This window comes from Mustelus asterias, unplaced genomic scaffold (assembly GCF_964213995.1).
Source record: "Mustelus asterias unplaced genomic scaffold, sMusAst1.hap1.1 HAP1_SCAFFOLD_812, whole genome shotgun sequence".
In the NCBI taxonomy this organism is placed as follows: Eukaryota; Metazoa; Chordata; class Chondrichthyes; order Carcharhiniformes; family Triakidae; genus Mustelus; species Mustelus asterias.
In genome coordinates, this window is record NW_027590759.1 from 7,501 (window position 1) to 31,011 (window position 23,511).

Consider the following 23,511-nt stretch of genomic DNA (forward strand, 5'->3'; position numbering starts at 1 on the left):
GGGATATGGTCCCCGGAAGGGTAGGGGGTTTTAGTTCAGTCGGGGGCAGCATGGTCGGTGCAGGCTTGGAGGGCCGAAGGGCCTGTTCCTGTGCTGTAATTCTCTTTGTTCTTTGAACACGGGTCCCTGGCACTGTGAGGCAGCAGCGCTAACCACTTTGCCACCGTGCCACACACTTGAGTAAATGTGATAAATTGGCCATAGAGTTATAGAGTCATATACATTTATAGCATGGAAACAGGCCCTTCGGCCCAACTTATCCATGCCGCCCCTTTTATCTTAACCACTAAGCTAGTCCCAATTGCCCCTGTTTGGCCCATATCCCTCTATACCCATCTTACCCATGTAACTGTCTAAACGCTTTTTAAAAGACAAAATTGTACCCGCCTCTACTACTACCTCTGGCAGCTTGTTCCAGACACTCACCACCCTCTGTGTGAAAAAATTGCCCCTCTGGACTCTTTTGTATCTCTCCCCTCTCACCTTAAACCTATGCCCTCTGGTTTTAGACTCCCCTACCTTTGGGAAAAGATATTGACTATCTAGCTGATCTGTGCCCCTCATTATTTTATAGACCTCTATAAGATCACCCCTCAGCCTCCTACGCTCCAGAAAAAAAAGTCCCAGTCTATCCAGCTCAAACTCAAACCATCAAGTCCCGGTAGCATCCTAGTAAATCCTTTCTGCATTCTTTCTAGTTTAATAATATCCTTTCTATAATAGGGTGACCAGAACTGTACACCCTTATTTCAGAAGTATAACTTCTACAGACGCACCATAGAAAGCATTCTTTCACAGCTTGGTATGGCATTTGAGAGTCAACCATATTGCTGTGGCTCTGGAGTCACATGTAGGCCAGACCGGGTAAGGACGGCAGATTTCCTTCCCTAAAGGACATTAGTGAACCAGATGGGTTCCAAGTGTGGCCTTACCAATGTCTTGTACAACTTCAACAAGACGTCCCAACTCCTTTATTCAATGCTCTGACCGATGAAACCAAGCATGCCGAATGCCTTCTTCACCGCTCTGTCCACCTGTGACTCCACTTTCAAGGAACTATGAACCTGTACCCCTAGATCTCTTTGTTCTGTAACTCTCCCCAACGCCCTACCATTAACTGAGTAAGTCCTGCCCTGGTTCAATCGACCAAAATGCATCACCTCGCATTTGTCTAAATTAAACTCCATCTGCCATTCGTCAGCCCACTGGCCCAATTGATCAAGATCCCGTTGCAACCCTAGATAACCTTCTTCACTGTCCGCTATTGCCACCAAATCGCTTGTAAACCTGTCGACGTGAATGAATCTCAGGTGGTGGAAGTGAATTCTTTCGAGTTTAATAATATCCTTTCTACAATTGGGTGACCAGAACCGTACACAGTGTACACAGTCGCGGTGTCTGTGTGGAATATTTCACAGACAATAATTTTCCCACATTATTATTTATTCCACTGTACACTGGTGGTCAACTGATGCATCGGTAACACGTAGGTGTCCGCTGCTGAGGCATCCTCCTTTAAGATCCTTTGTATTTGAGCACCTGCAGACTGGAGTCAAGTCCGTTATGGAAATGGAAGGAGGGTGTTCAGGGTTAGGGTCGACATCCGAGGGGTTGGAAGGCTGGTCAGAGGGGTGACGTACAGGAAACCGAGGAGGCCGCAGATATTGTGGCCTTTTGGGGCAGAACAATGGCTAAGGACATCGCGGACAAAGTCCTGGCTGGAGGGAGGGAGAGCTCGTAGTTGAAGGTAGGACGCTACTTGTCCACAGTTACCCTCCCACCCCTCTCCCTCATCACCAGGGATCCCGTCTCTGGTGCGTTGGGGAGAGGGCTGAGGGAGGGGGGGTGTGGATGCGAGGGGAGTCTGGGGGTCTTGACGCCGTTTCCGAGCTCTTTACCCAGATGGGTGGATTGGGGAGAATGGTGGGGAGAGATGGAGGGAAGGAAGGAAGTAAGAGATGGAGGGAAGGGAGAGATGGAGGGGAGGGAAGGGAGGGAGGGGAGGGAAGGGAGAGATGGAGGGGAGGGAGGGAGAGATGGAGGGGAGGGAAGGGAGGGAGGGGAGGGAAGGGAGAGATGGAGGGGAGGGAAGGGAGAGATGGAGGGGAGGGAGAGATGGAGGGGAGGGAGGGAGAGATGGAGGGGAGGGAGAGATGGAGGGGAGGGAGAGATGGAGGGGAGGGAGGGAGAGATGGAGGGGAGGGAGAGATGGGGGGAGGGAGAGATGGAGGGGAGGGAGGGAGAGATGGAGGGGAGGGAGGGAGGGAGGGAGAGATGGAGGGGAGGGAAGGGAGAGATGGAGGGGAGGGAGGGAGAGATGGAGGGGAGGGAGGGAGAGATGGAGGGGAGGGAGAGATGGAGGGGAGGGAGGGAGAGATGGAGGGAGGGAGAGATGGAGGGGAGGGAGGGAGAGATGGAGGGGAGGGAGGGATGGAGGGAGAGATGGAGGGGAGGAAGGGAGAGATGGAGGGGAGGAAGGGAGAGATGGAGGGGAGGGAGGGAGAGATGGAGGGGAGGGAGGGAGAGATGGAGGGGAGGGAGGGAGAGATGGAGGGAAGGGAGGAAGAGATGGAGGGCAGGGAAGGGAGAGATGGAGGGGAGGGAGGGAGAGATGGAGGGGAGGGAAGGGAGAGATGGAGGGGAGGGAAGGGAGAGATGGAGGGGAGGGAGGAAGAGATGGAGGGAAGGTGGGAAGAAGTGATGGAGGGGAGGGAGGGAGAGATGGAGGGGAGGGAGAGATGGAGGGGAGGGAGGAAGAGATGGAGGGGAGGGAGGGATGGAGGGGAGAGATGGAGGGAAGGGAGGAAGAGATGGAAGGAAGGAGGGTGGAAGTGATGGAGGGAAGGGAGGTAGAGATGGAGGGAGGGAGGGAGGATGTGAGGGGTGGGGAGATACTTGACTGAGGGTGAAGGGAAGATGGAGGAGATGAGGGGAGGGAGAGGGAGGAAGGAAGGCAGGGAAGGAGGGAGAGATGGGGCGGAGGGAGAGAGGGGAGGCGAGAAGGAGGGAGAGGCTGGGAGAGGAGGGATGATGGGCTTAAATGAGAGAGGGCAGTGGGTGGAGTGAGCTTGGCCGGGGGTAGGGGGAGGGAGAGAGGAGGGGGAGGGAGAGAGGAGGGGGAGGGAGAGAGGAGGGGGAGGGAGAGAGGAGGGGGAGGGAGAGAGTAGAGGGAGGGAGAGAGAGGAAAGGGGAGAGAGAGGAGGGGCGGGAGAGGGAGGGGGGAGAGAGGAGTTGGAGGGAGGGAGAGGGTGTAGGGAGGAGATGGAGAGAGGAGGTGGAGGGAGGGAGAGGGTGTAGGGAGGAGATGAAGAGAGGAGGTAGAGGGAGGGAGAGGGTGTAGGGAGGAGATGGAGAGAGGAGGTGGAGGGAGGGAGAGGGTGTAGGGAGGAGATGAAGAGAGGAGGTGGAGGGAGGGAGAGGGTGTAGGGAGGAGATGGAGAGAGGAGTTGGAGGGGAGGGAGAGGGTGTAGGGAGGAGATGGAGAGAGGAGGTGGAGGGAGGGAGAGGGTGTAGGGAGGAGATGGAGAGAGGAGGTGGAGGGAGGGAGAGGGTGTAGGGAGGAGATGGAGAGAGGAGGTGGAGGTGAAGCAGTCATGAGGGGCCGAATGGCCTCACCTTGGGTCTTTGGAAGCAAGGACCAATCACACTCGGCCTGTAAGGGGGCAGCCAATCACGTCGTTCCGTCCGCTCAGCAGACTCCCCGACGGCGTCAAGCGATCTGATTGGGTGCGGATGGGGGAAGCAGCTCTTCCATTGGCCAACTCTGTGCGCCAAACGGGGAAGGTCAGAGGGCAAAGGCCGTCCAATGATAGGGCCTGTAAATTGGGTTTGACAGCCAGTGTCGAAAGGTTCACTGCGCACGACAGGCGCAGCCCCCACAATACAAAAAAGTAAATCAATTTAACTCTTAAATCAGTCTTTGGTGATTGTTCAGTCCTCCCGTTCCTCGCTGTGCGGCCCAGGGGTCAAAGCCTACCCTGTAGGCCTCAGACACGTGGACACATTTCCGCACTGCCCCACCTGTTGCCGACGCAAACCGGGGGGGGGTGGAGGAGGAGGAATCAGTGACCCCGGATCTGGCCCGGTGTTTGATTCAATTCGATTTTCCCTCCTTCTTGTCCTCCTCAATGTCTAACTCAGTTACCACACAGTAGCAGATCAGCTGGGTATACCTTGTAAAGGAGGCTGCAGGAGACAGAGCAAGGCAAAAGAGGTGTTAAATCATCTGTTCACTACATCCAATCCCAATCCCAAACCCCTTCCCGTTCACTCCCACTGTACGCAATCCCAATCCCCTTCCCGTTCACTCCCACTGTTCACAATCCCAAACCCCTTCCCATTCACTCCCACTGTACACAATCCCAATCCCCTTCCCGTTCACTCCCACTGTACGCAATCCCATTCCCCTTCCCATCCACTCCCATCATACACAATCCCAAACCCCTTCCCGTTCACTCCCACTGTACACAATCCCAATCCCCTTCCCGTTCACTCCCACTGTTCACAATCCCAAACCCCTTCCCGTTCACTCCCGCTGTACACAATCCCAATCCCCTTCCCATCCACTCCCACTGTACACAATCCCAATCCCAATCCCCTTCCCGTTCACTCCCACTGTACACAATCCCAAACCCCTTCCCATTCACTCCCACTGTACACAATCCCAATCCCTTTCCCATCCACTCCCACTGTACACAATCCCAATCCCCTTCCCGTTCACTCCCACTGTTCACAATCTCAAACCCCTTCCCGTTCACTCCCGCTGTACACAATCCCAATCCCTTTCCCATCCACTCCCACTGTACACAATCCCAATCCCCTTCCCGTTCACTCCCACTGTACACAATCTCAAACCCCTTCCCGTTCACTCCCGCTGTACACAATCCCAAACCCCTTCCCGTTCACTCCCACTGTACACAATCCCAATCCCTTTCCCATCCACTCCCACTGTACACAATCCCAATCCCCTTCCCGTTCACTCCCACTGTTCACAATCTCAAACCCCTTCCCGTTCACTCCCGCTGTACACAATCCCAATCCCTTTCCCATCCACTCCCACTGTACACAATCCCAATCCCCTTCCCGTTCACTCCCACTGTACACAATCCCAATCCCCTTCCCGTTCACTCCCGCTGTACACAATCCCAAACCCCTTCCCGTTCACTCCCACTGTACACAATCCCAATCCCCTTCCCGTTCACTCCCACTGTACACAATCCCAAACCCCTTCCCGTTCACTCCCGCTGTACACAATCCCAATACCCTTCCCGTTCACTCCCACTGTTCACAATCCCAAACCCCTTCCCGTTCACTCCCACTGTACACAATCCCAAACCCCTTCCCGTTCACTCCCACTGTACACAATCCCAAACCCCTTCCCGTGCACTCCCATTGTACACAATCCCAATCCCCTTCCCGTCCACTCCCACTGTACACAATCCCAATCCCCTTCCTGTTCACTCCCACTGTACACAATCCCAATGCCCTTCCCGTCCACTCCCACTGTTCACAATCCCAAACCCCTTCCCGTTCACTCCCATTGTACACAATCCCAATCCCCTTCCCGTCCACTCCCATTGTACACAATCCCAATCCCCTTCCCGTCCACTCCCACTGTACACAATCCCAATCCCCTTCCTGTTCACTCCCACTGTACACAATCCCAATGCCCTTCCCGTCCACTCCCACTGTTCACAGTTCCAAACCCCTTCCCGTTCACTCCCACTGTACACAATCCCAAACCCCTTCCTGTTCACTCCCACTGTTCACAATCCCAATCCACTTCCCGTTCACTCCCGCTGTACACAATCCCAATCCACTTCCCGTTCACTCCCACTGTACACAATCCCAATGCCCTTCCCGTTCACTCCCACTGTTCACAATCCCAATCCCCTTCCCGTCCACTCCCACTGTACACAATCCCAAACCCCTTCCTGTTCACTCCCACTGTACACAATCCCAATCCCCTTCCCGTTCACTCCCACTGTACACAATCCCAATCCCCTTCCCGTTCACTCCCACTGTACACAATCCCAATCCCCTTCCCGTTCACTCCCGCTGTACACAATCCCAATCCCCTTCCCGTTCACTCCCACTGTACACAATCCCAATCCCTTCTCCGTTCACTCCCACTGTACACAATCCAAATCCCTTTCCCATCCACTCCCACTGTACACAATCCCAAACCCCTTCCCGTTCACTCCCACTGTTCACAATCCCAATCCCCTTCCCGTTCACTCCCACTGTACACAATCCCAATCCCCTTCCCGTTCACTCCCACTGTACACAGTCCCAATGGTCCCAAAATCTTCACAATCCCAAAAGATCCAAACCACTTATCGTTCACTCCGACTGTACACGGAGATCCCAGTGTGATACGGAGACCGGGATCTGCACACGGAGCTCCCAGTGTGATACGGAGACCGGGACTGTACACGGAGCTCCCAGTGTGATACGGAGACCGGAACTGTACACGGAGCTCCCAGTGCGATACGGAGACCGGGATCTGTACACGGAGCTCCCAGTGCGATACGGAGACCGGGAACTGTACACGGAGCTCCCAGTGTGATACGGAGACCGGAACTGTACACGGAGCTCCCAGTGTGATACGGAGACCGGAACTGTACACGGAGCTCCCAGTGTGATACAGAGACCGGGGATCTGTACACGGAGCTCGCAGTGTGATACAGAGACCGGGGAACTGTACACGGAGCTCCCAGTGTGATACAGAGACCGGGGTCTGTACACGGAGCTCCCAGTGTGATACGGAGACCGGGGAACTGTACACGGAGCTCCCAGTGTGATACAGAGACTGGGGAACTGTACACGGAGCTCCCAGTGTGATACGGAGACCGGAACTGTACACGGAGCTCCCAGTGTGATACGGAGACCGGAACTGTACACGGAGCTCCCAGTGTGATACAGAGACCGGGGAACTGTACACGGAGCTCCCAGTGTGATACAGAGACCGGGATCTGTACACGGAGATCCCAGTGTGATACGGAGACCGGAACTGTACACGGAGCTCCCAGTGTGATACGGAGACCGGAACTGGACACGGAGCTCCCAGTGTGATACGGAGACCGGAACTGTACACGGAGCTCCCAGTGTGATACAGAGACCGGGGAACTGTACAAGGAGCTCCCAGTGTGATTCAGAGACCGGAACTGTACACGGAGCTCCCAGTGTGATACGGAGACTGGAACTGTACACGGAGCTCCCAGTGTGATACAGAGACCGGGGAACTGTACATGGAGCTCCCAGTGTGATACAGAGACCGGGATCTGTACACGGAGATCCCAGTGTGATACGGAGACCGGAACGGTACACGGAGCTCCCAGTGTGATACGGAGAGCGGAACTGTACACGGAGATCCCAGTGTGATACGGAGACCGGGGAACTGTACACGGAGCTCCCAGTGTGATACAGAGACCGGAACTGTACACGGAGCTCCCAGTGTGATACAGAGACCGGGGAACTGTACACGAAGCTCCCAGTGTGATACAGAGACCGGGGAACTGTACACGGAGCTCCCAGTGTGATACGGAGACCGGGATCTGTACACGGAGCTCCCAGAGTGATACAGAGACCGGGATCTGTACACGGAGCTCCCAGTGTGATACGGAGACCGGGAACTGTACACGGTGCTCCCAGTGTGATACAGAGACCGGGAACTGTACACGGAGCTCCCAGTGTGATACAGAGACCGGGGAACTGTACACGGAGCTCCCAGTGTGATACGGAGACCGGGGAACTGTACACGGAGCTCCCAGTGTGATACGGAGACCGGGGAACTGTACACGGAGCTCCCAGTGTGATACGGAGACCGGGGATCTGTACACGGAGCTCCCAGTGAGATAGAGAGACCAGGGAACTCTACACGGTGCTCCCAGTGTGATACGGAGACCGGGGATCTGTACACGGAGCTCCCAGTGAGATACGGAGACCGGAACTGTACACGGAGCTCCCAGTGTGATACGGAGACCGGAACTGTACACGGAGCTCCCAGTGAGATACGGAGACCGGAGAACTGTACACGGAGCTCCCAGTGTGATACGGAGACCGGGGAACTGTACACAGAGCTCCCAGTGTGATACGGAGACCGGAACTGTACACGGAGCTCCCAGTGAGATACGGAGACCGGAACTGTACACGGAGCTCGCAGTGTGATACAGAGACCGGGAACTGTACACGGAGCTCCCAGTGTGATACGGAGACCGGAGAACTGTACACGGTGCTCCCAGTGTGATACGGAGACCGGGACTGTACACGGAGCTCCCAGTGTGATACGGAGACCGGAACTGTACACGGAGCTCCCAGTGTGATACGGAGACCGGAACTGTACACGGAGCTCCCAGTGTGATACAGAGACCGGGAACTGTACACGGAGCTCGCAGTGTGATACGGAGACCGGAACTGTACACGGAGCTCCCAGTGTGATACAGAGACCGGGAACTGTACACGGAGCTCCCAGTGTGATACGGAGACCGGAGAACTGTACACGGTGCTCCCAGTGTGATACGGAGACCGGGACTGTACACGGAGCTCCCAGTGTGATACGGAGACCGGAACTGTACACGGAGCTCCCAGTGTGATACGGAGACCGGAGAACTGTACACGGAGCTCCCAGTGAGATACGGAGACCGGAGAACTGTACACGGTGCTCCCAGTGTGATACGGAGACCGGAACTGTACACGGAGCTCCCAGTGTGATACGGAGACCGGAGAACTGTACACGGTGCTCCCAGTGTGATACGGAGACCGGGACTGTACACGGAGCTCCCAGTGTGATACGGAGACCGGAACTGTACACGGAGCTCCCAGTGTGATACGGAGACCGGGATCTGTACACGGAGCTCCCAGTGTGATACGGAGACCGGAACTGTACACGGAGCTCCCAGTGTGATAGAGAGACCGGGGTCTGTACACGGAGCTCCCAGTGTGATACGGAGACCGGAACTGTACACGGAGCTCCCAGTGTGATACAGAGACCGGAACTGTACATGGAGCTCCCAGTGTGATACGGAGACCGGAACTGTACACGGAGCTCCCAGTGTGATACGGAGACCGGAACTGTACACGGAGCTCCCAGTGTGATATGGAGACCGGGGTCTGTACACGGAGCTCCCAGTGTGATACAGAGACCGGAACTGTACATGGAGCTCCCAGTGTGATACGGAGACCGGAACTGTACACGGAGCTCCCAGTGTGATACGGAGACCGGGAATCTGTACACGGAGCTCCCAGTGTGATACAGAGACCGGGGTCTGTACACGGAGCTCCCAGTGTGATACGGAGACCGGGGAACTGTACACGGAGCTCCCAGTGTGATACAGAGACTGGGGAACTGTACACGGAGCTCCCAGTGTGATACAGAGACCGGAACTGTACACGGAGCTCCCAGTGTGATACGGAGACCGGAACTGTACACGGAGCTCCCAGTGTGATACAGAGACCGGGGAACTGTACACGGAGCTCCCAGTGTGATACAGAGACCGGGGTCTGTACACGGAGCTCCCAGTGTGATACAGAGACCGGGATCTGTACACGGAGCTCCCAGTGTGATACAGAGACCGGGATCTGTACACGGAGCTCCCAGTGTGATACGGAGACCGGGGAACTGTACACGGAGCTCCCAGTGTGATACAGAGACCGGGGAACTGTACACGGAGCTCCCAGTGTGATACAGAGACCGGGGAACTGTACACGGAGCTCCCAGTGTGATACAGAGACCGGGATCTGTACACGGAGATCCCAGTGTGATACGGAGACCGGAACTGTACACGGAGCTCCCAGTGTGATACGGAGACCGGAACTGTACACGGAGATCCCAGTGTGATACAGAGACCGGGGAACTGTACACGGAGCTCCCAGTGTGATACAGAGACCGGGGTCTGTACACGGAGCTCCCAGTGTGATACGGAGACCGGGGAACTGTACACGGAGCTCCCAGTGTGATACAGAGACCGGAACTGTACACGGAGCTCCCAGTGTGATACGGAGACTGGAACTGTACACGGAGCTCCCAGTGTGATACAGAGACCGGGGAACTGTACACGGAGCTCCCAGTGTGATACAGAGACCGGGATCTGTACACGGAGATCCCAGTGTGATACGGAGACCGGAACTGTACACGGAGCTCCCAGTGTGATACGGAGACCGGAACTGTACACGGAGATCCCAGTGTGATACGGAGACCGGAACTGTACACGGAGATCCCAGTGTGATACAGAGACCGGGATCTGTACACGGAGATCCCAGTGTGATACAGAGACCGGAACTGTACACGGAGCTCCCAGTGTGATACGGAGACCGGAACTGTACACGGAGCTCCCAGTGTGATACGGAGACCGGAACTGTACACGGAGCTCCCAGTGTGATACGGAGACCGGGGAACTGTACACGGAGCTCCCAGTGTGATACAGAGACCGGGGAACTGTACACGGAGCTCCCAGTGTGATACAGAGACCGGGATCTGTACACGGAGCTCCCAGTGTGATACGGAGACCGGGGAACTGTACACAGAGCTACCAGTGTGATACAGAGACCGGAACTGTACACGGAGCTCCCAGTGTGATACGGAGACCGGAACTGTACACGGAGCTCCCAGTGTGATACGGAGACCGGGGAACTGTACACGGAGCTCCCAGTGTGATACAGAGACCGGGATCTGTACACGGAGCTCCCAGTGTGCTACAGAGACCGGGGAACTGTACACGGAGCTCCCAGTGTGATACGGAGACCGGGGAACTGTACACGGAGCTCCCAGTGTGATACAGAGACCGGAACTGTACACGGAGCTCCCAGTGTGATACAGAGACCGGAACTGTACACGGAGCTCCCAGTGTGGTACGGAGACCGGAACTGTACACGGAGCTCCCAGTGTGATACAGAGACCGGAACTGTACACGGAGCTCCCAGTGTGATACGGAGAGCGGGATCTGTACACGGAGCTCCCAGTGTGATACGGAGACCGGAACTGTACACGGAGCTCCCAGTGTGATACGGAGACCGGAACTGTACACGGAGCTCCCAGTGTGATACGGAGACCGGGAACTGTACACGGAGCTCCCAGTGTGATACAGAGACCGGGATCTGTACACAGAGCTCCCAGTGTGATACGGAGACCGGGGATCTGTACACGGAGCTCCCAGTGTGATACGGAGATCGGGATCTGTACACGGAGCTCCCAGTGTGATACGGAGATCGGGATCTGTACACGGAGCTCCCAATGTGATACAGAGACCGGAACTGTACACGGAGCTCGCAGTGTGATACAGAGACCGGGGAACTGTACACGAAGCTCCCAGTGTGATACAGAGACCGGGGAACTGTACACGGAGCTCCCAGTGTGATACGGAGACAGGGATCTGTACACGGAGCTCCCAGTGTGATACAGAGACCGGGATCTGTACACGGAGCTCCCAGTGTGATACGGAGACCGGGAACTGTACACGGTGCTCCCAGTGTGATACAGAGACCGGGAACTGTACACGGAGCTCCCAGTGTGATACGGAGACCGGGGAACTGTACACGGAGCTCCCAGTGTGATACAGAGACCGGAACTGTACACGGAGCTCCCAGTGTGATACAGAGACCGGAACTGTACACGGAGCTCCCAGTGTGATACGGAGACCGGGGAACTGTACACGGAGCTCCCAGTGTGATACGGAGACCGGGGAACTGTACACGGAGCTCCCAGTGTGATACGGAGACTGGAACTGTACACGGTGCTCCCAGTGTGATACGGAGACCGGGGAACTGTACACGGAGCTCCCAGTGTGATACGGAGACCGGAACTGTACATGGAGCTCCCAGTGTGATACGGAGACCGGGGAACTGTACACGGAGCTCCCAGTGTGATACGGAGACCGGGGAACTGTACACGGAGCTCCCAGTGTGATACGGAGACCGGGGAACTGTACACGGAGCTCCCAGTGTGATACGGAGACCGGGGATCTGTACACGGAGCTCCCAGTGAGATAGAGAGACCAGGGAACTCTACACGGTGCTCCCAGTGTGATACGGAGACCGGAACTGTACACGGAGCTCCCAGTGAGATACGGAGACCGGAGAACTGTACACGGAGCTCCCAGTGTGATACGGAGACCGGGGAACTGAACACGGAGCTCCCAGTGTGATACGGAGACCGGAACTGTACACGGAGCTCCCAGTGTGATACGGAGACCGGAACTGTACACGGAGCTCCCAGTGTGATATGGAGACCGGGGTCTGTACACGGAGCTCCCAGTGTGATACAGAGACCGGGGAACTGAACACGGAGCTCCCAGTGTGATACGGAGACCGGAACTGTACACGGAGCTCCCAGTGTGATATGGAGACCGGGGTCTGTACATGGAGCTCCCAGTGTGATACGGAGACCGGGGAACTGAACACGGAGCTCCCAGTGTGATACGGAGACCGGAACTGTACACGGAGCTCCCAGTGTGATACGGAGACCGGAACTGTACACGGAGCTCCCAGTGTGATATGGAGACCGGGGTCTGTACACGGAGCTCCCAGTGTGATACAGAGACCGGAACTGTACATGGAGCTCCCAGTGTGATACGGAGACCGGAACTGTACACGGAGCTCCCAGTGTGATACAGAGACCGGAACTGTACATGGAGCTCCCAGTGTGATACGGAGACCGGGGATCTGTACACGGAGCTCCCAGTGTGATACAGAGACCGGGGTCTGTACACGGAGCTCCCAGTGTGATACGGAGACCGGGGAACTGTACACGGAGCTCCCAGTGTGATACAGAGACTGGGGAACTGTACATGGAGCTCCCAGTGTGATACAGAGACCGGAACTGTACACGGAGCTCCCAGTGTGATACAGAGACCGGGGTCTGTACACGGAGCTCCCAGTGTGATACGGAGACCGGGGAACTGTACACGGAGCTCCCAGTGTGATACAGAGACCGGGGAACTGTACACGGAGCTCCCAGTGTGATACAGAGACCGGAACTGTACACGGAGCTCCCAGTGTGATACGGAGACCGGGATCTGTACACGGAGATCCCAGTGTGATACGGAGACCGGAACTGTACACGGAGCTCCCAGTGTGATACAGAGACCGGGGAACTGTACACGGAGCTCCCAGTGTGATACAGAGACCGGGATCTGTACACGGAGATCCCAGTGTGATACGGAGACCGGAACTGAACACGGAGCTCCCAGTGTGATACGGAGACCGGAACTGTACACGGAGATCCCAGTGTGATACGGAGACCGGAACTGTACACGGAGATCCCAGTGTGATACAGAGACCGGGATCTGTACACGGAGATCCCAGTGTGATACAGAGACCGGAACTGTACACGGAGCTCCCAGTGTGATACGGAGACCGGAACTGTACACGGAGCTCCCAGTGTGATACGGAGACCGGAACTGTACACGGAGCTCCCAGTGTGATACGGAGACCGGGGAACTGTACACGGAGCTCCCAGTGTGATACAGAGGCCGGGGAACTGTACACGGAGCTCCCAGTGTGATACAGAGACCGGGATCTGTACACGGAGCTCCCAGTGTGATACGGAGACCGGGGAACTGTACACAGAGCTACCAGTGTGATACAGAGACCGGAACTGTACACGGAGCTCCCAGTGTGATACGGAGACCGGAACTGTACACGGAGCTCCCAGTGTGATACGGAGACCGGGGAACTGTACACGGAGCTCCCAGTGTGACACAGAGACCGGGATCTGTCCACGGAGCTCCCAGTGTGCTACAGAGACCGGGGAGCTGTACACGGAGCTCCCAGTGTGATACAGAGACCGGAACTGTACACGGAGCTCCCAGTGTGATACAGAGACCGGAACTGTACACGGAGCTCCCAGTGTGGTACGGAGACCGGAACTGTACACGGAGCTCCCAGTGTGATACGGAGAGCGGGATCTGTACACGGAGCTCCCAGTGTGATACGGAGACCGGAACTGTACACGGTGCTCCCAGTGTGATACAGAGACCGGGGAACTGTACACGGAGCTCCCAGTGTGATACAGAGACCGGGATCTGTACACGGAGCTCCCAGTGTGATACGGAGACCGGAACTGTACACGGAGCTCCCAGTGTGATACGGAGACCGGGAACTGTACACGGAGCTCCCAGTGTGATACGGAGACCGGGGTCTGTACACGGAGCTCCCAGTGTGATACGGAGACTGGAACTGTACACGGAGCTCCCAGTGTGATACGGAGACCGGGAACTGTACACGGAGCTCCCAGTGTGATACGGAGACCGGAACTGTACACGGTGCTCCCAGTGTGATACAGAGACCGGGGAACTGTACACGGAGCTCCCAGTGTGATACAGAGACCGGAACTGTACACGGAGCTCCCAGTGTGATACAGAGACCGGAACTGTACACGGAGCTCCCAGTGTGATACGGAGACCGGGAACTGTACACGGAGCTCCCAGTGTGATACGGAGACTGGGGAACTGTACACGGAGCTCCCAGTGTGATACGGAGACCGGGAACTGTACACGGAGCTCCCAGTGTGATACAGAGACCGGAACTGTACACGGAGCTCCCAGTGTGATACGGAGACCGGGGTCTGTACACGGAGCTCCCAGTGTGATACGGAGACTGGAACTGTACACGGAGCTCCCAGTGTGATACGGAGACCGGGGTCTGTACACGGAGCTCCCAGTGTGATACGGAGACTGGAACTGTACACGGAGCTCCCAGTGTGATACGGAGACCGGGGTCTGTACACGGAGCTCCCAGTGTGATACGGAGACTGGAACTGTACACGGAGCTCCCAGTGTGATACAGAGACCGGAACTGTACACGGAGCTCCCAGTGTGATACGGAGACCGGGGTCTGTACACGGAGCTCCCAGTGTGATACGGAGACTGGAACTGTACACGGAGCTCCCAGTGTGATACGGAGACCGGGAACTGTACACGGAGCTCCCAGTGTGATACGGAGACCGGGGTCTGTACACGGAGCTCCCAGTGTGATACGGAGACTGGAACTGTACACGGAGCTCCCAGTGTGATACCGAGACCGGGGTCTGTACACGGAGCTCCCAGTGTGATACAGAGACCGGAACTGTACACGGAGCTCCCAGTGTGATACAGAGACCAGAACTGTACACGGAGCTCCCAGTGTGATACAGAGACCGGGATCTGTACACGGAGCTCCCAGTGTGATACGGAGACTGGAACTGTACACGGAGCTCCCAGTGTGATACAGAGACCAGAACTGTACACGGTGCTCCCAGTGTGATACGGAGACCGGAACTGTACACGGAGCTCCCAGTGTGATACAGAGACCAGAACTGTACACGGTGCTCCCAGTGTGATACGGAGACCGGAACTGTACACGGAGCTCCCAGTGTGATACAGAGACCAGAACTGTACACGGAGCTCCCAGTGTGATACAGAGACCGGGATCTGTACACGGAGCTCCCAGTGTGATACAGAGACCGGAACTGTACACGGAGCTCCCAGTGTGATACGGAGACCGGAACTGTACACGGAGCTCCCAGTGTGATACAGAGACCGGGGAACTGTACACGGAGCTCCCAGTGTGATACGGAGACCGGAACTGTACACGGAGCTCCCAGTGTGATACGGAGACCGGAACTGTACACGGAGCTCCCAGTGTGATACAGAGACCGGAACTGTACACGGAGCTCCCAGTGTGATACGGAGACCGGGAACTGTACACGGAGCTCCCAGTGTGATACGGAGACTGGGGAACTGTACACGGAGCTCCCAGTGTGATACGGAGACCGGGAACTGTACACGGAGCTCCCAGTGTGATACAGAGACCGGAACTGTACACGGAGCTCCCAGTGTGATACGGAGACCGGGGTCTGTACACGGAGCTCCCAGTGTGATACGGAGACTGGAACTGTACACGGAGCTCCCAGTGTGATACGGAGACCGGGGTCTGTACACGGAGCTCCCAGTGTGATACGGAGACTGGAACTGTACACGGAGCTCCCAGTGTGATACGGAGACCGGGGTCTGTACACGGAGCTCCCAGTGTGATACGGAGACTGGAACTGTACACGGAGCTCCCAGTGTGATACAGAGACCGGAACTGTACACGGAGCTCCCAGTGTGATACGGAGACCGGGGTCTGTACACGGAGCTCCCAGTGTGATACGGAGACTGGAACTGTACACGGAGCTCCCAGTGTGATACGGAGACCGGGGTCTGTACACGGAGCTCCCAGTGTGATACGGAGACTGGAACTGTACACGGAGCTCCCAGTGTGATACGGAGACCGGGGTCTGTACACGGAGCTCCCAGTGTGATACGGAGACTGGAACTGTACACGGAGCTCCCAGTGTGATACGGAGACCGGGGTCTGTACACGGAGCTCCCAGTGTGATACAGAGACCGGAACTGTACACGGAGCTCCCAGTGTGATACAGAGACCAGAACTGTACACGGAGCTCCCAGTGTGATACAGAGACCGGGATCTGTACACGGAGCTCCCAGTGTGATACGGAGACTGGAACTGTACACGGAGCTCCCAGTGTGATACAGAGACCAGAACTGTACACGGAGCTCCCAGTGTGATACGGAGACCGGAACTGTACACGGAGCTCCCAGTGTGATACGGAGACCGGAACTGTACACGGAGCTCCCAGTGTGATACGGAGACCGGAACTGTACACGGAGCTCCCAGTGTGATACGGAGACCGGAACTGTACACGGAGCTCCCAGTGTGATACAGAGACCAGAACTGTACACGGAGCTCCCAGTGTGATACAGAGACCGGGATCTGTACACGGAGCTCCCAGTGTGATACAGAGACCGGAACTGTACACGGAGCTCCCAGTGTGATACGGAGACCGGAACTGTACACGGAGCTCCCAGTGTGATACAGAGACCGGGGAACTGTACACGGAGCTCCCAGTGTGATACGGAGACCGGAACTGTACACGGAGCTCCCAGTGTGATACAGAGACCGGGATCTGTACACGGAGCTCCCAGTGTGATACGGAGACCAGAACTGTACACGGAGCTCCCAGTGTGATACGGAGACCGGGATCGGTACACGGTGCTCCCAGTGTGATACGGAGACCGGGATCGGTACACGGTGCTCCCAGTGTGATACGGAGACCGGAACTGTACACGGAGCTCCCAGTGTGATACAGAGACCGGGGAACTGTACTCGGAGCTCCCAGTGTGATACAGAGATCGGGAACTGTACACGGAGCTCCCAGTGTGATACAGAGATCGGGATCTGTACATGGAGCTCCCAGTGTGATACGGAGACCAGAACTGTACACGGAGCTCCCAGTGTGATACAGAGATCGGGAACTGTACATGGAGCTCCCAGTGTGATACGGAGACCAGAACTGTACACGGAGCTCCCAGTGTGATACAGAGATCGGGATCTGTACACGGAGCTCCCAGTGTGATACGGAGACCGGAACTGTACACGGAGCTCCCAGTGTGATACAGAGACCGGGGAACTGTACACGGAGCTCCCAGTGTGATACAGAGATCGGGAACTGTACACGGAGCTCCCAGTGTGATACAGAGACCGGGGAACTGTACACGGAGCTCCCAGTGTGATACAGAGACCGGAAGTGTACACGGAGCTCCCAGTGTGATACGGAGACCGGAACTGTCCATGGAACTCCCAGTGTGATACAGAGACCGGGATCTGTACACGGAGCTCCCAGTGTGATACGGAGACCGGAACTGTACACGGAGCTCCCAGTGTGATACAGAGACCGGGGAACTGTCCACGGAGCTCCCAGTGCGATACAGAGACCGGAACTGTACACGGAGCTCCCAGTGTGATACGGAGACCGGCAACTGTACACGGAGCTCCCAGTGTGATACGGAGACCGGGATCTGTACACGGTGCTCGCAGTGTGATACGGAGACCGGGGAACTGTACACGGAGCTCCCTGTGTGATACGGAGACCGGAACTGTACACGGAGCTCCCTGTGTGATACAGAGACCGGGGAACTGTACACGGTGCTCCCTGTGTGATACAGAGACCGGGGATCTGTACACGGAGCTCCCAGTGTGATACGGAGACCGGAACTGTACACGGAGCTCCCAGTGTGATACGGAGACCGGGGAACTGTACACGGAGCTCCCAGTGTGATCCGGAGACCGGGGAACTGTACACGGAGCTCCCAGTGTGATACAGAGACCGGAACTGTACACGGAGCTCCCAGTGTGATACGGAGACCAGAACTGTACACGGAGCTCCCAGTGTGATACAGAGACCGGGAACTGTACACGGAGCTCCCAGTGTGATACAGAGACCGGAACTGTACACGGAGCTCCCAGTGTGATACAGAGACCGGGATCTGTACACGGAGCTCCCAGTGTGATACAGAGACCGGGGAACTGTACACGGAGCTCCCAGTGTGATACAGAGACCGGAACTGTACACGGAGCTCCCAGTGTGATACAGAGACCGGGATCTGTACACGGAGCTCCCAGTGTGATACAGAGACCGGGGAACTGTACACGGAGCTCCCAGTGTGATACGGAGACCGGGGATCTGTACACGGAGCTCCCAGTGTGATACGGAGACCGGAACTGTACACGGAGCTCCCAGTGTGATACGGAGACCGGGGAACTGTACACAGAGCTCCCAGTGTGATACGGAGACCGGAACTGTACACGGTGCTCCCAGTGTGATACGGAGACCGGGGAACTGTACACAGAGCTCCCAGTGTGATACGGAGACCGGAACTGTACACGGAGCTCCCAGTGTGATACGGAGACCGGAGAACTGTACACGGAGCTCCCAGTGTGATACGGAGACCGGAGAACTGTACACGGAGCTCCCAGTGAGATACGGAGACCGGAGAACTGTACACGGAGCTCCCAGTGAGATACGGAGACCGGAGAACTGTACACGGAGCTCCCAGTGAGATACGGAGACCGGAGAACTGTACACGGAGCTCCCAGTGTGATACGGAGACCGGAACTGTACACGGAGCTCCCAGTGTGATACGGAGACCGGAGAACTGTACACGGAGCTCCCAGTGTGATACGGAGACCGGAGAACTGTACACGGAGCTCCCAGTGAGATACGGAGACCGGAGAACTGTACACGGAGCTCCCAGTGTGATACGGAGACCGGGACTGTACACGGAGCTCCCAGTGTGATACGGAGACCGGAACTGTACACGGAGCTCCCAGTGTGATACGGAGACCGGAACTGTACACGGAGCTCCCAGTGAGATACGGAGACCGGAGAACTGTACACGGAGCTCCCAGTGTGATACGGAGACCGGGGAACTGTACACGGAGCTCCCAGTGTGATACGGAGACCGGAACTGTACACGGAGCTCCCAGTGTGATACGGAGACCGGGATCTGTACACGGAGCTCCCAGTGTGATACGGAGACCGGAACTGTACACGGAGCTCCCAGTGTGATACGGAGACCGGAACTGTACACGGAGCTCCCAGTGTGATACGGAGACCGGGATCTGTACACGGAGCTCCCAGTGTGATACGGAGACCGGAACTGTACACGGAGCTCCCAGTGTGATAGAGAGACCGGGGTCTGTACACGGAGCTCCCAGTGTGATACGGAGACCGGAACTGTACACGGAGCTCCCAGTGTGATACGGAGACCGGAACTGTACACGGAGCTCCCAGTGTGATATGGAGACCGGGGTCTGTACACGGAGCTCCCAGTGTGATACAGAGACCGGAACTGTACATGGAGCTCCCAGTGTGATACGGAGACCGGAACTGTACACGGAGCTCCCAGTGTGATACGGAGACCGGAACTGTACACGGAGCTCCCAGTGTGATATGGAGACCGGGGTCTGTACACGGAGCTCCCAGTGTGATACAGAGACCGGAACTGTACATGGAGCTCCCAGTGTGATACGGAGACCGGAACTGTACACGGAGCTCCCAGTGTGATACGGAGACCGGGAATCTGTACACGGAGCTCCCAGTGTGATACAGAGACCGGGGTCTGTACACGGAGCTCCCAGTGTGATACGGAGACCGGGGAACTGTACACGGAGCTCCCAGTGTGATACAGAGACTGGGGAACTGTACACGGAGCTCCCAGTGTGATACAGAGACCGGAACTGTACACGGAGCTCCCAGTGTGATACGGAGACCGGAACTGTACACGGAGCTCCCAGTGTGATACAGAGACCGGGGAACTGTACACGGAGCTCCCAGTGTGATACAGAGACCGGGGTCTGTACACGGAGCTCCCAGTGTGATACAGAGACCGGGATCTGTACACGGAGCTCCCAGTGTGATACAGAGACCGGGATCTGTACACGGAGCTCCCAGTGTGATACGGAGACCGGGGAACTGTACACGGAGCTCCCAGTGTGATACAGAGACCGGGGAACTGTACACGGAGCTCCCAGTGTGATACAGAGACCGGGGAACTGTACACGGAGCTCCCAGTGTGATACAGAGACCGGGATCTGTACACGGAGATCCCAGTGTGATACGGAGACCGGAACTGTACACGGAGCTCCCAGTGTGATACGGAGACCGGAACTGTACACGGAGATCCCAGTGTGATACAGAGACCGGGGAACTGTACACGGAGCTCCCAGTGTGATACAGAGACCGGGGTCTGTACACGGAGCTCCCAGTGTGATACGGAGACCGGGGAACTGTACACGGAGCTCCCAGTGTGATACAGAGACCGGGGAACTGTACACGGTGCTCCCAGTGTGATACAGAGACCGGAACTGTACACGGAGCTCCCAGTGTGATACGGAGACTGGAACTGTACACGGAGCTCCCAGTGTGATACAGAGACCGGGGAACTGTACACGGAGCTCCCAGTGTGATACAGAGACCGGGATCTGTACACGGAGATCCCAGTGTGATACGGAGACCGGAACTGTACACGGAGCTCCCAGTGTGATACGGAGACCGGAACTGTACACGGAGATCCCAGTGTGATACGGAGACCGGAACTGTACACGGAGATCCCAGTGTGATACAGAGACCGGGATCTGTACACGGAGATCCCAGTGTGATACAGAGACCGGAACTGTACACGGAGCTCCCAGTGTGATACGGAGACCGGAACTGTACACGGAGCTCCCAGTGTGATACGGAGACCGGAACTGTACACGGAGCTCCCAGTGTGATACGGAGACCGGGGAACTGTACACGGAGCTCCCAGTGTGATACAGAGACCGGGGAACTGTACACGGAGCTCCCAGTGTGATACAGAGACCGGGATCTGTACACGGAGCTCCCAGTGTGATACGGAGACCGGGGAACTGTACACAGAGCTACCAGTGTGATACAGAGACCGGAACTGTACACGGAGCTCCCAGTGTGATACGGAGACCGGAACTGTACACGGAGCTCCCAGTGTGATACGGAGACCGGGGAACTGTACACGGAGCTCCCAGTGTGATACAGAGACCGGGATCTGTACACGGAGCTCCCAGTGTGCTACAGAGACCGGGGAACTGTACACGGAGCTCCCAGTGTGATACGGAGACCGGGGAACTGTACACGGAGCTCCCAGTGTGATACAGAGACCGGAACTGTACACGGAGCTCCCAGTGTGATACAGAGACCGGAACTGTACACGGAGCTCCCAGTGTGGTACGGAGACCGGAACTGTACACGGAGCTCCCAGTGTGATACAGAGACCGGAACTGTACACGGAGCTCCCAGTGTGATACGGAGAGCGGGATCTGTACACGGAGCTCCCAGTGTGATACGGAGACCGGAACTGTACACGGAGCTCCCAGTGTGATACGGAGACCGGAACTGTACACGGAGCTCCCAGTGTGATACGGAGACCGGGAACTGTACACGGAGCTCCCAGTGTGATACAGAGACCGGGATCTGTACACAGAGCTCCCAGTGTGATACGGAGACCGGGGATCTGTACACGGAGCTCCCAGTGTGATACGGAGATCGGGATCTGTACACGGAGCTCCCAGTGTGATACGGAGATCGGGATCTGTACACGGAGCTCCCAATGTGATACAGAGACCGGAACTGTACACGGAGCTCGCAGTGTGATACAGAGACCGGGGAACTGTACACGGAGCTCCCAGTGTGATACAGAGACCGGGGAACTGTACACGGAGCACCCAGTGTGATACGGAGACCGGAACTGTACACGGAGCTCCCAGTGTGATACAGAGACCGGGGAACTGTACACGGAGCTCCCAGTGTGATACAGAGACCGGGGATCTGTACACGGAGCTCGCAGTGTGATACAGAGACCGGGGAACTGTACACGGAGCTCCCAGTGTGATACAGAGACCGGGGAACTGTACACGGAGCTCCCAGTGTGATACGGAGACCGGAACTGTACACGGAGCTCCCAGTGTGATACGGAGACCGGGATCTGTACACGGAGCTCCCAGTGTGATACGGAGACCGGAACTGTACACGGAGCTCCCAGTGTGATAGAGAGACCGGGGTCTGTACACGGAGCTCCCAGTGTGATACGGAGACCGGAACTGTACACGGAGCTCCCAGTGTGATACAGAGACCGGAACTGTACACGGAGCTCCCAGTGTGATACGGAGACCGGAACTGTACACGGAGCTCCCAGTGTGATATGGAGACCGGGGTCTGTACACGGAGCTCCCAGTGTGATACAGAGACCGGAACTGTACATGGAGCTCCCAGTGTGATACGGAGACCGGAACTGTACACGGAGCTCCCAGTGTGATACGGAGACCGGAACTGTACACGGAGCTCCCAGTGTGATATGGAGACCGGGGTCTGTACACGGAGCTCCCAGTGTGATACAGAGACCGGAACTGTACATGGAGCTCCCAGTGTGATACGGAGACCGGAACTGTACACGGAGCTCCCAGTGTGATACGGAGACCGGGAATCTGTACACGGAGCTCCCAGTGTGATACAGAGACCGGGGTCTGTACACGGAGCTCCCAGTGTGATACGGAGACCGGGGAACTGTACACGGAGCTCCCAGTGTGATACAGAGACTGGGGAACTGTACACGGAGCTCCCAGTGTGATACAGAGACCGGAACTGTACACGGAGCTCCCAGTGTGATACGGAGACCGGAACTGTACACGGAGCTCCCAGTGTGATACAGAGACCGGGGAACTGTACACGGAGCTCCCAGTGTGATACAGAGACCGGGGTCTGTACACGGAGCTCCCAGTGTGATACAGAGACCGGGATCTGTACACGGAGCTCCCAGTGTGATACAGAGACCGGGATCTGTACACGGAGCTCCCAGTGTGATACGGAGACCGGGGAACTGTACACGGAGCTCCCAGTGTGATACAGAGACCGGGGAACTGTACACGGAGCTCCCAGTGTGATACAGAGACCGGGGAACTGTACACGGAGCTCCCAGTGTGATACAGAGACCGGGATCTGTACACGGAGATCCCAGTGTGATACGGAGACCGGAACTGTACACGGAGCTCCCAGTGTGATACGGAGACCGGAACTGTACACGGAGATCCCAGTGTGATACAGAGACCGGGGAACTGTACACGGAGCTCCCAGTGTGATACAGAGACCGGGGTCTGTACACGGAGCTCCCAGTGTGATACGGA

At 56.7% G+C, this 23,511-nt stretch overlaps 1 protein-coding gene across 9 annotated transcripts in view; it reads right to left on the reverse strand.

Annotated features, from left to right (window-relative positions):
• Positions 1–3,462: 3,462 nt before the first annotated feature.
• The window catches only part of LOC144487459 (Y+L amino acid transporter 2-like), a 141,162-nt gene continuing 121,113 nt past the window's right edge, over positions 3,463–23,511 (reverse strand). For all 9 annotated transcript variants that reach the window (XM_078205556.1, XM_078205547.1, XM_078205552.1 and 6 more), the window contains one exon: positions 3,463–4,185. In XM_078205556.1, coding sequence (XP_078061682.1) covers positions 4,094–4,185 — 92 coding nt within the window. In that variant the 3' untranslated portion in view covers positions 3,463–4,093. The remainder of the gene's footprint in view (positions 4,186–23,511) is intronic.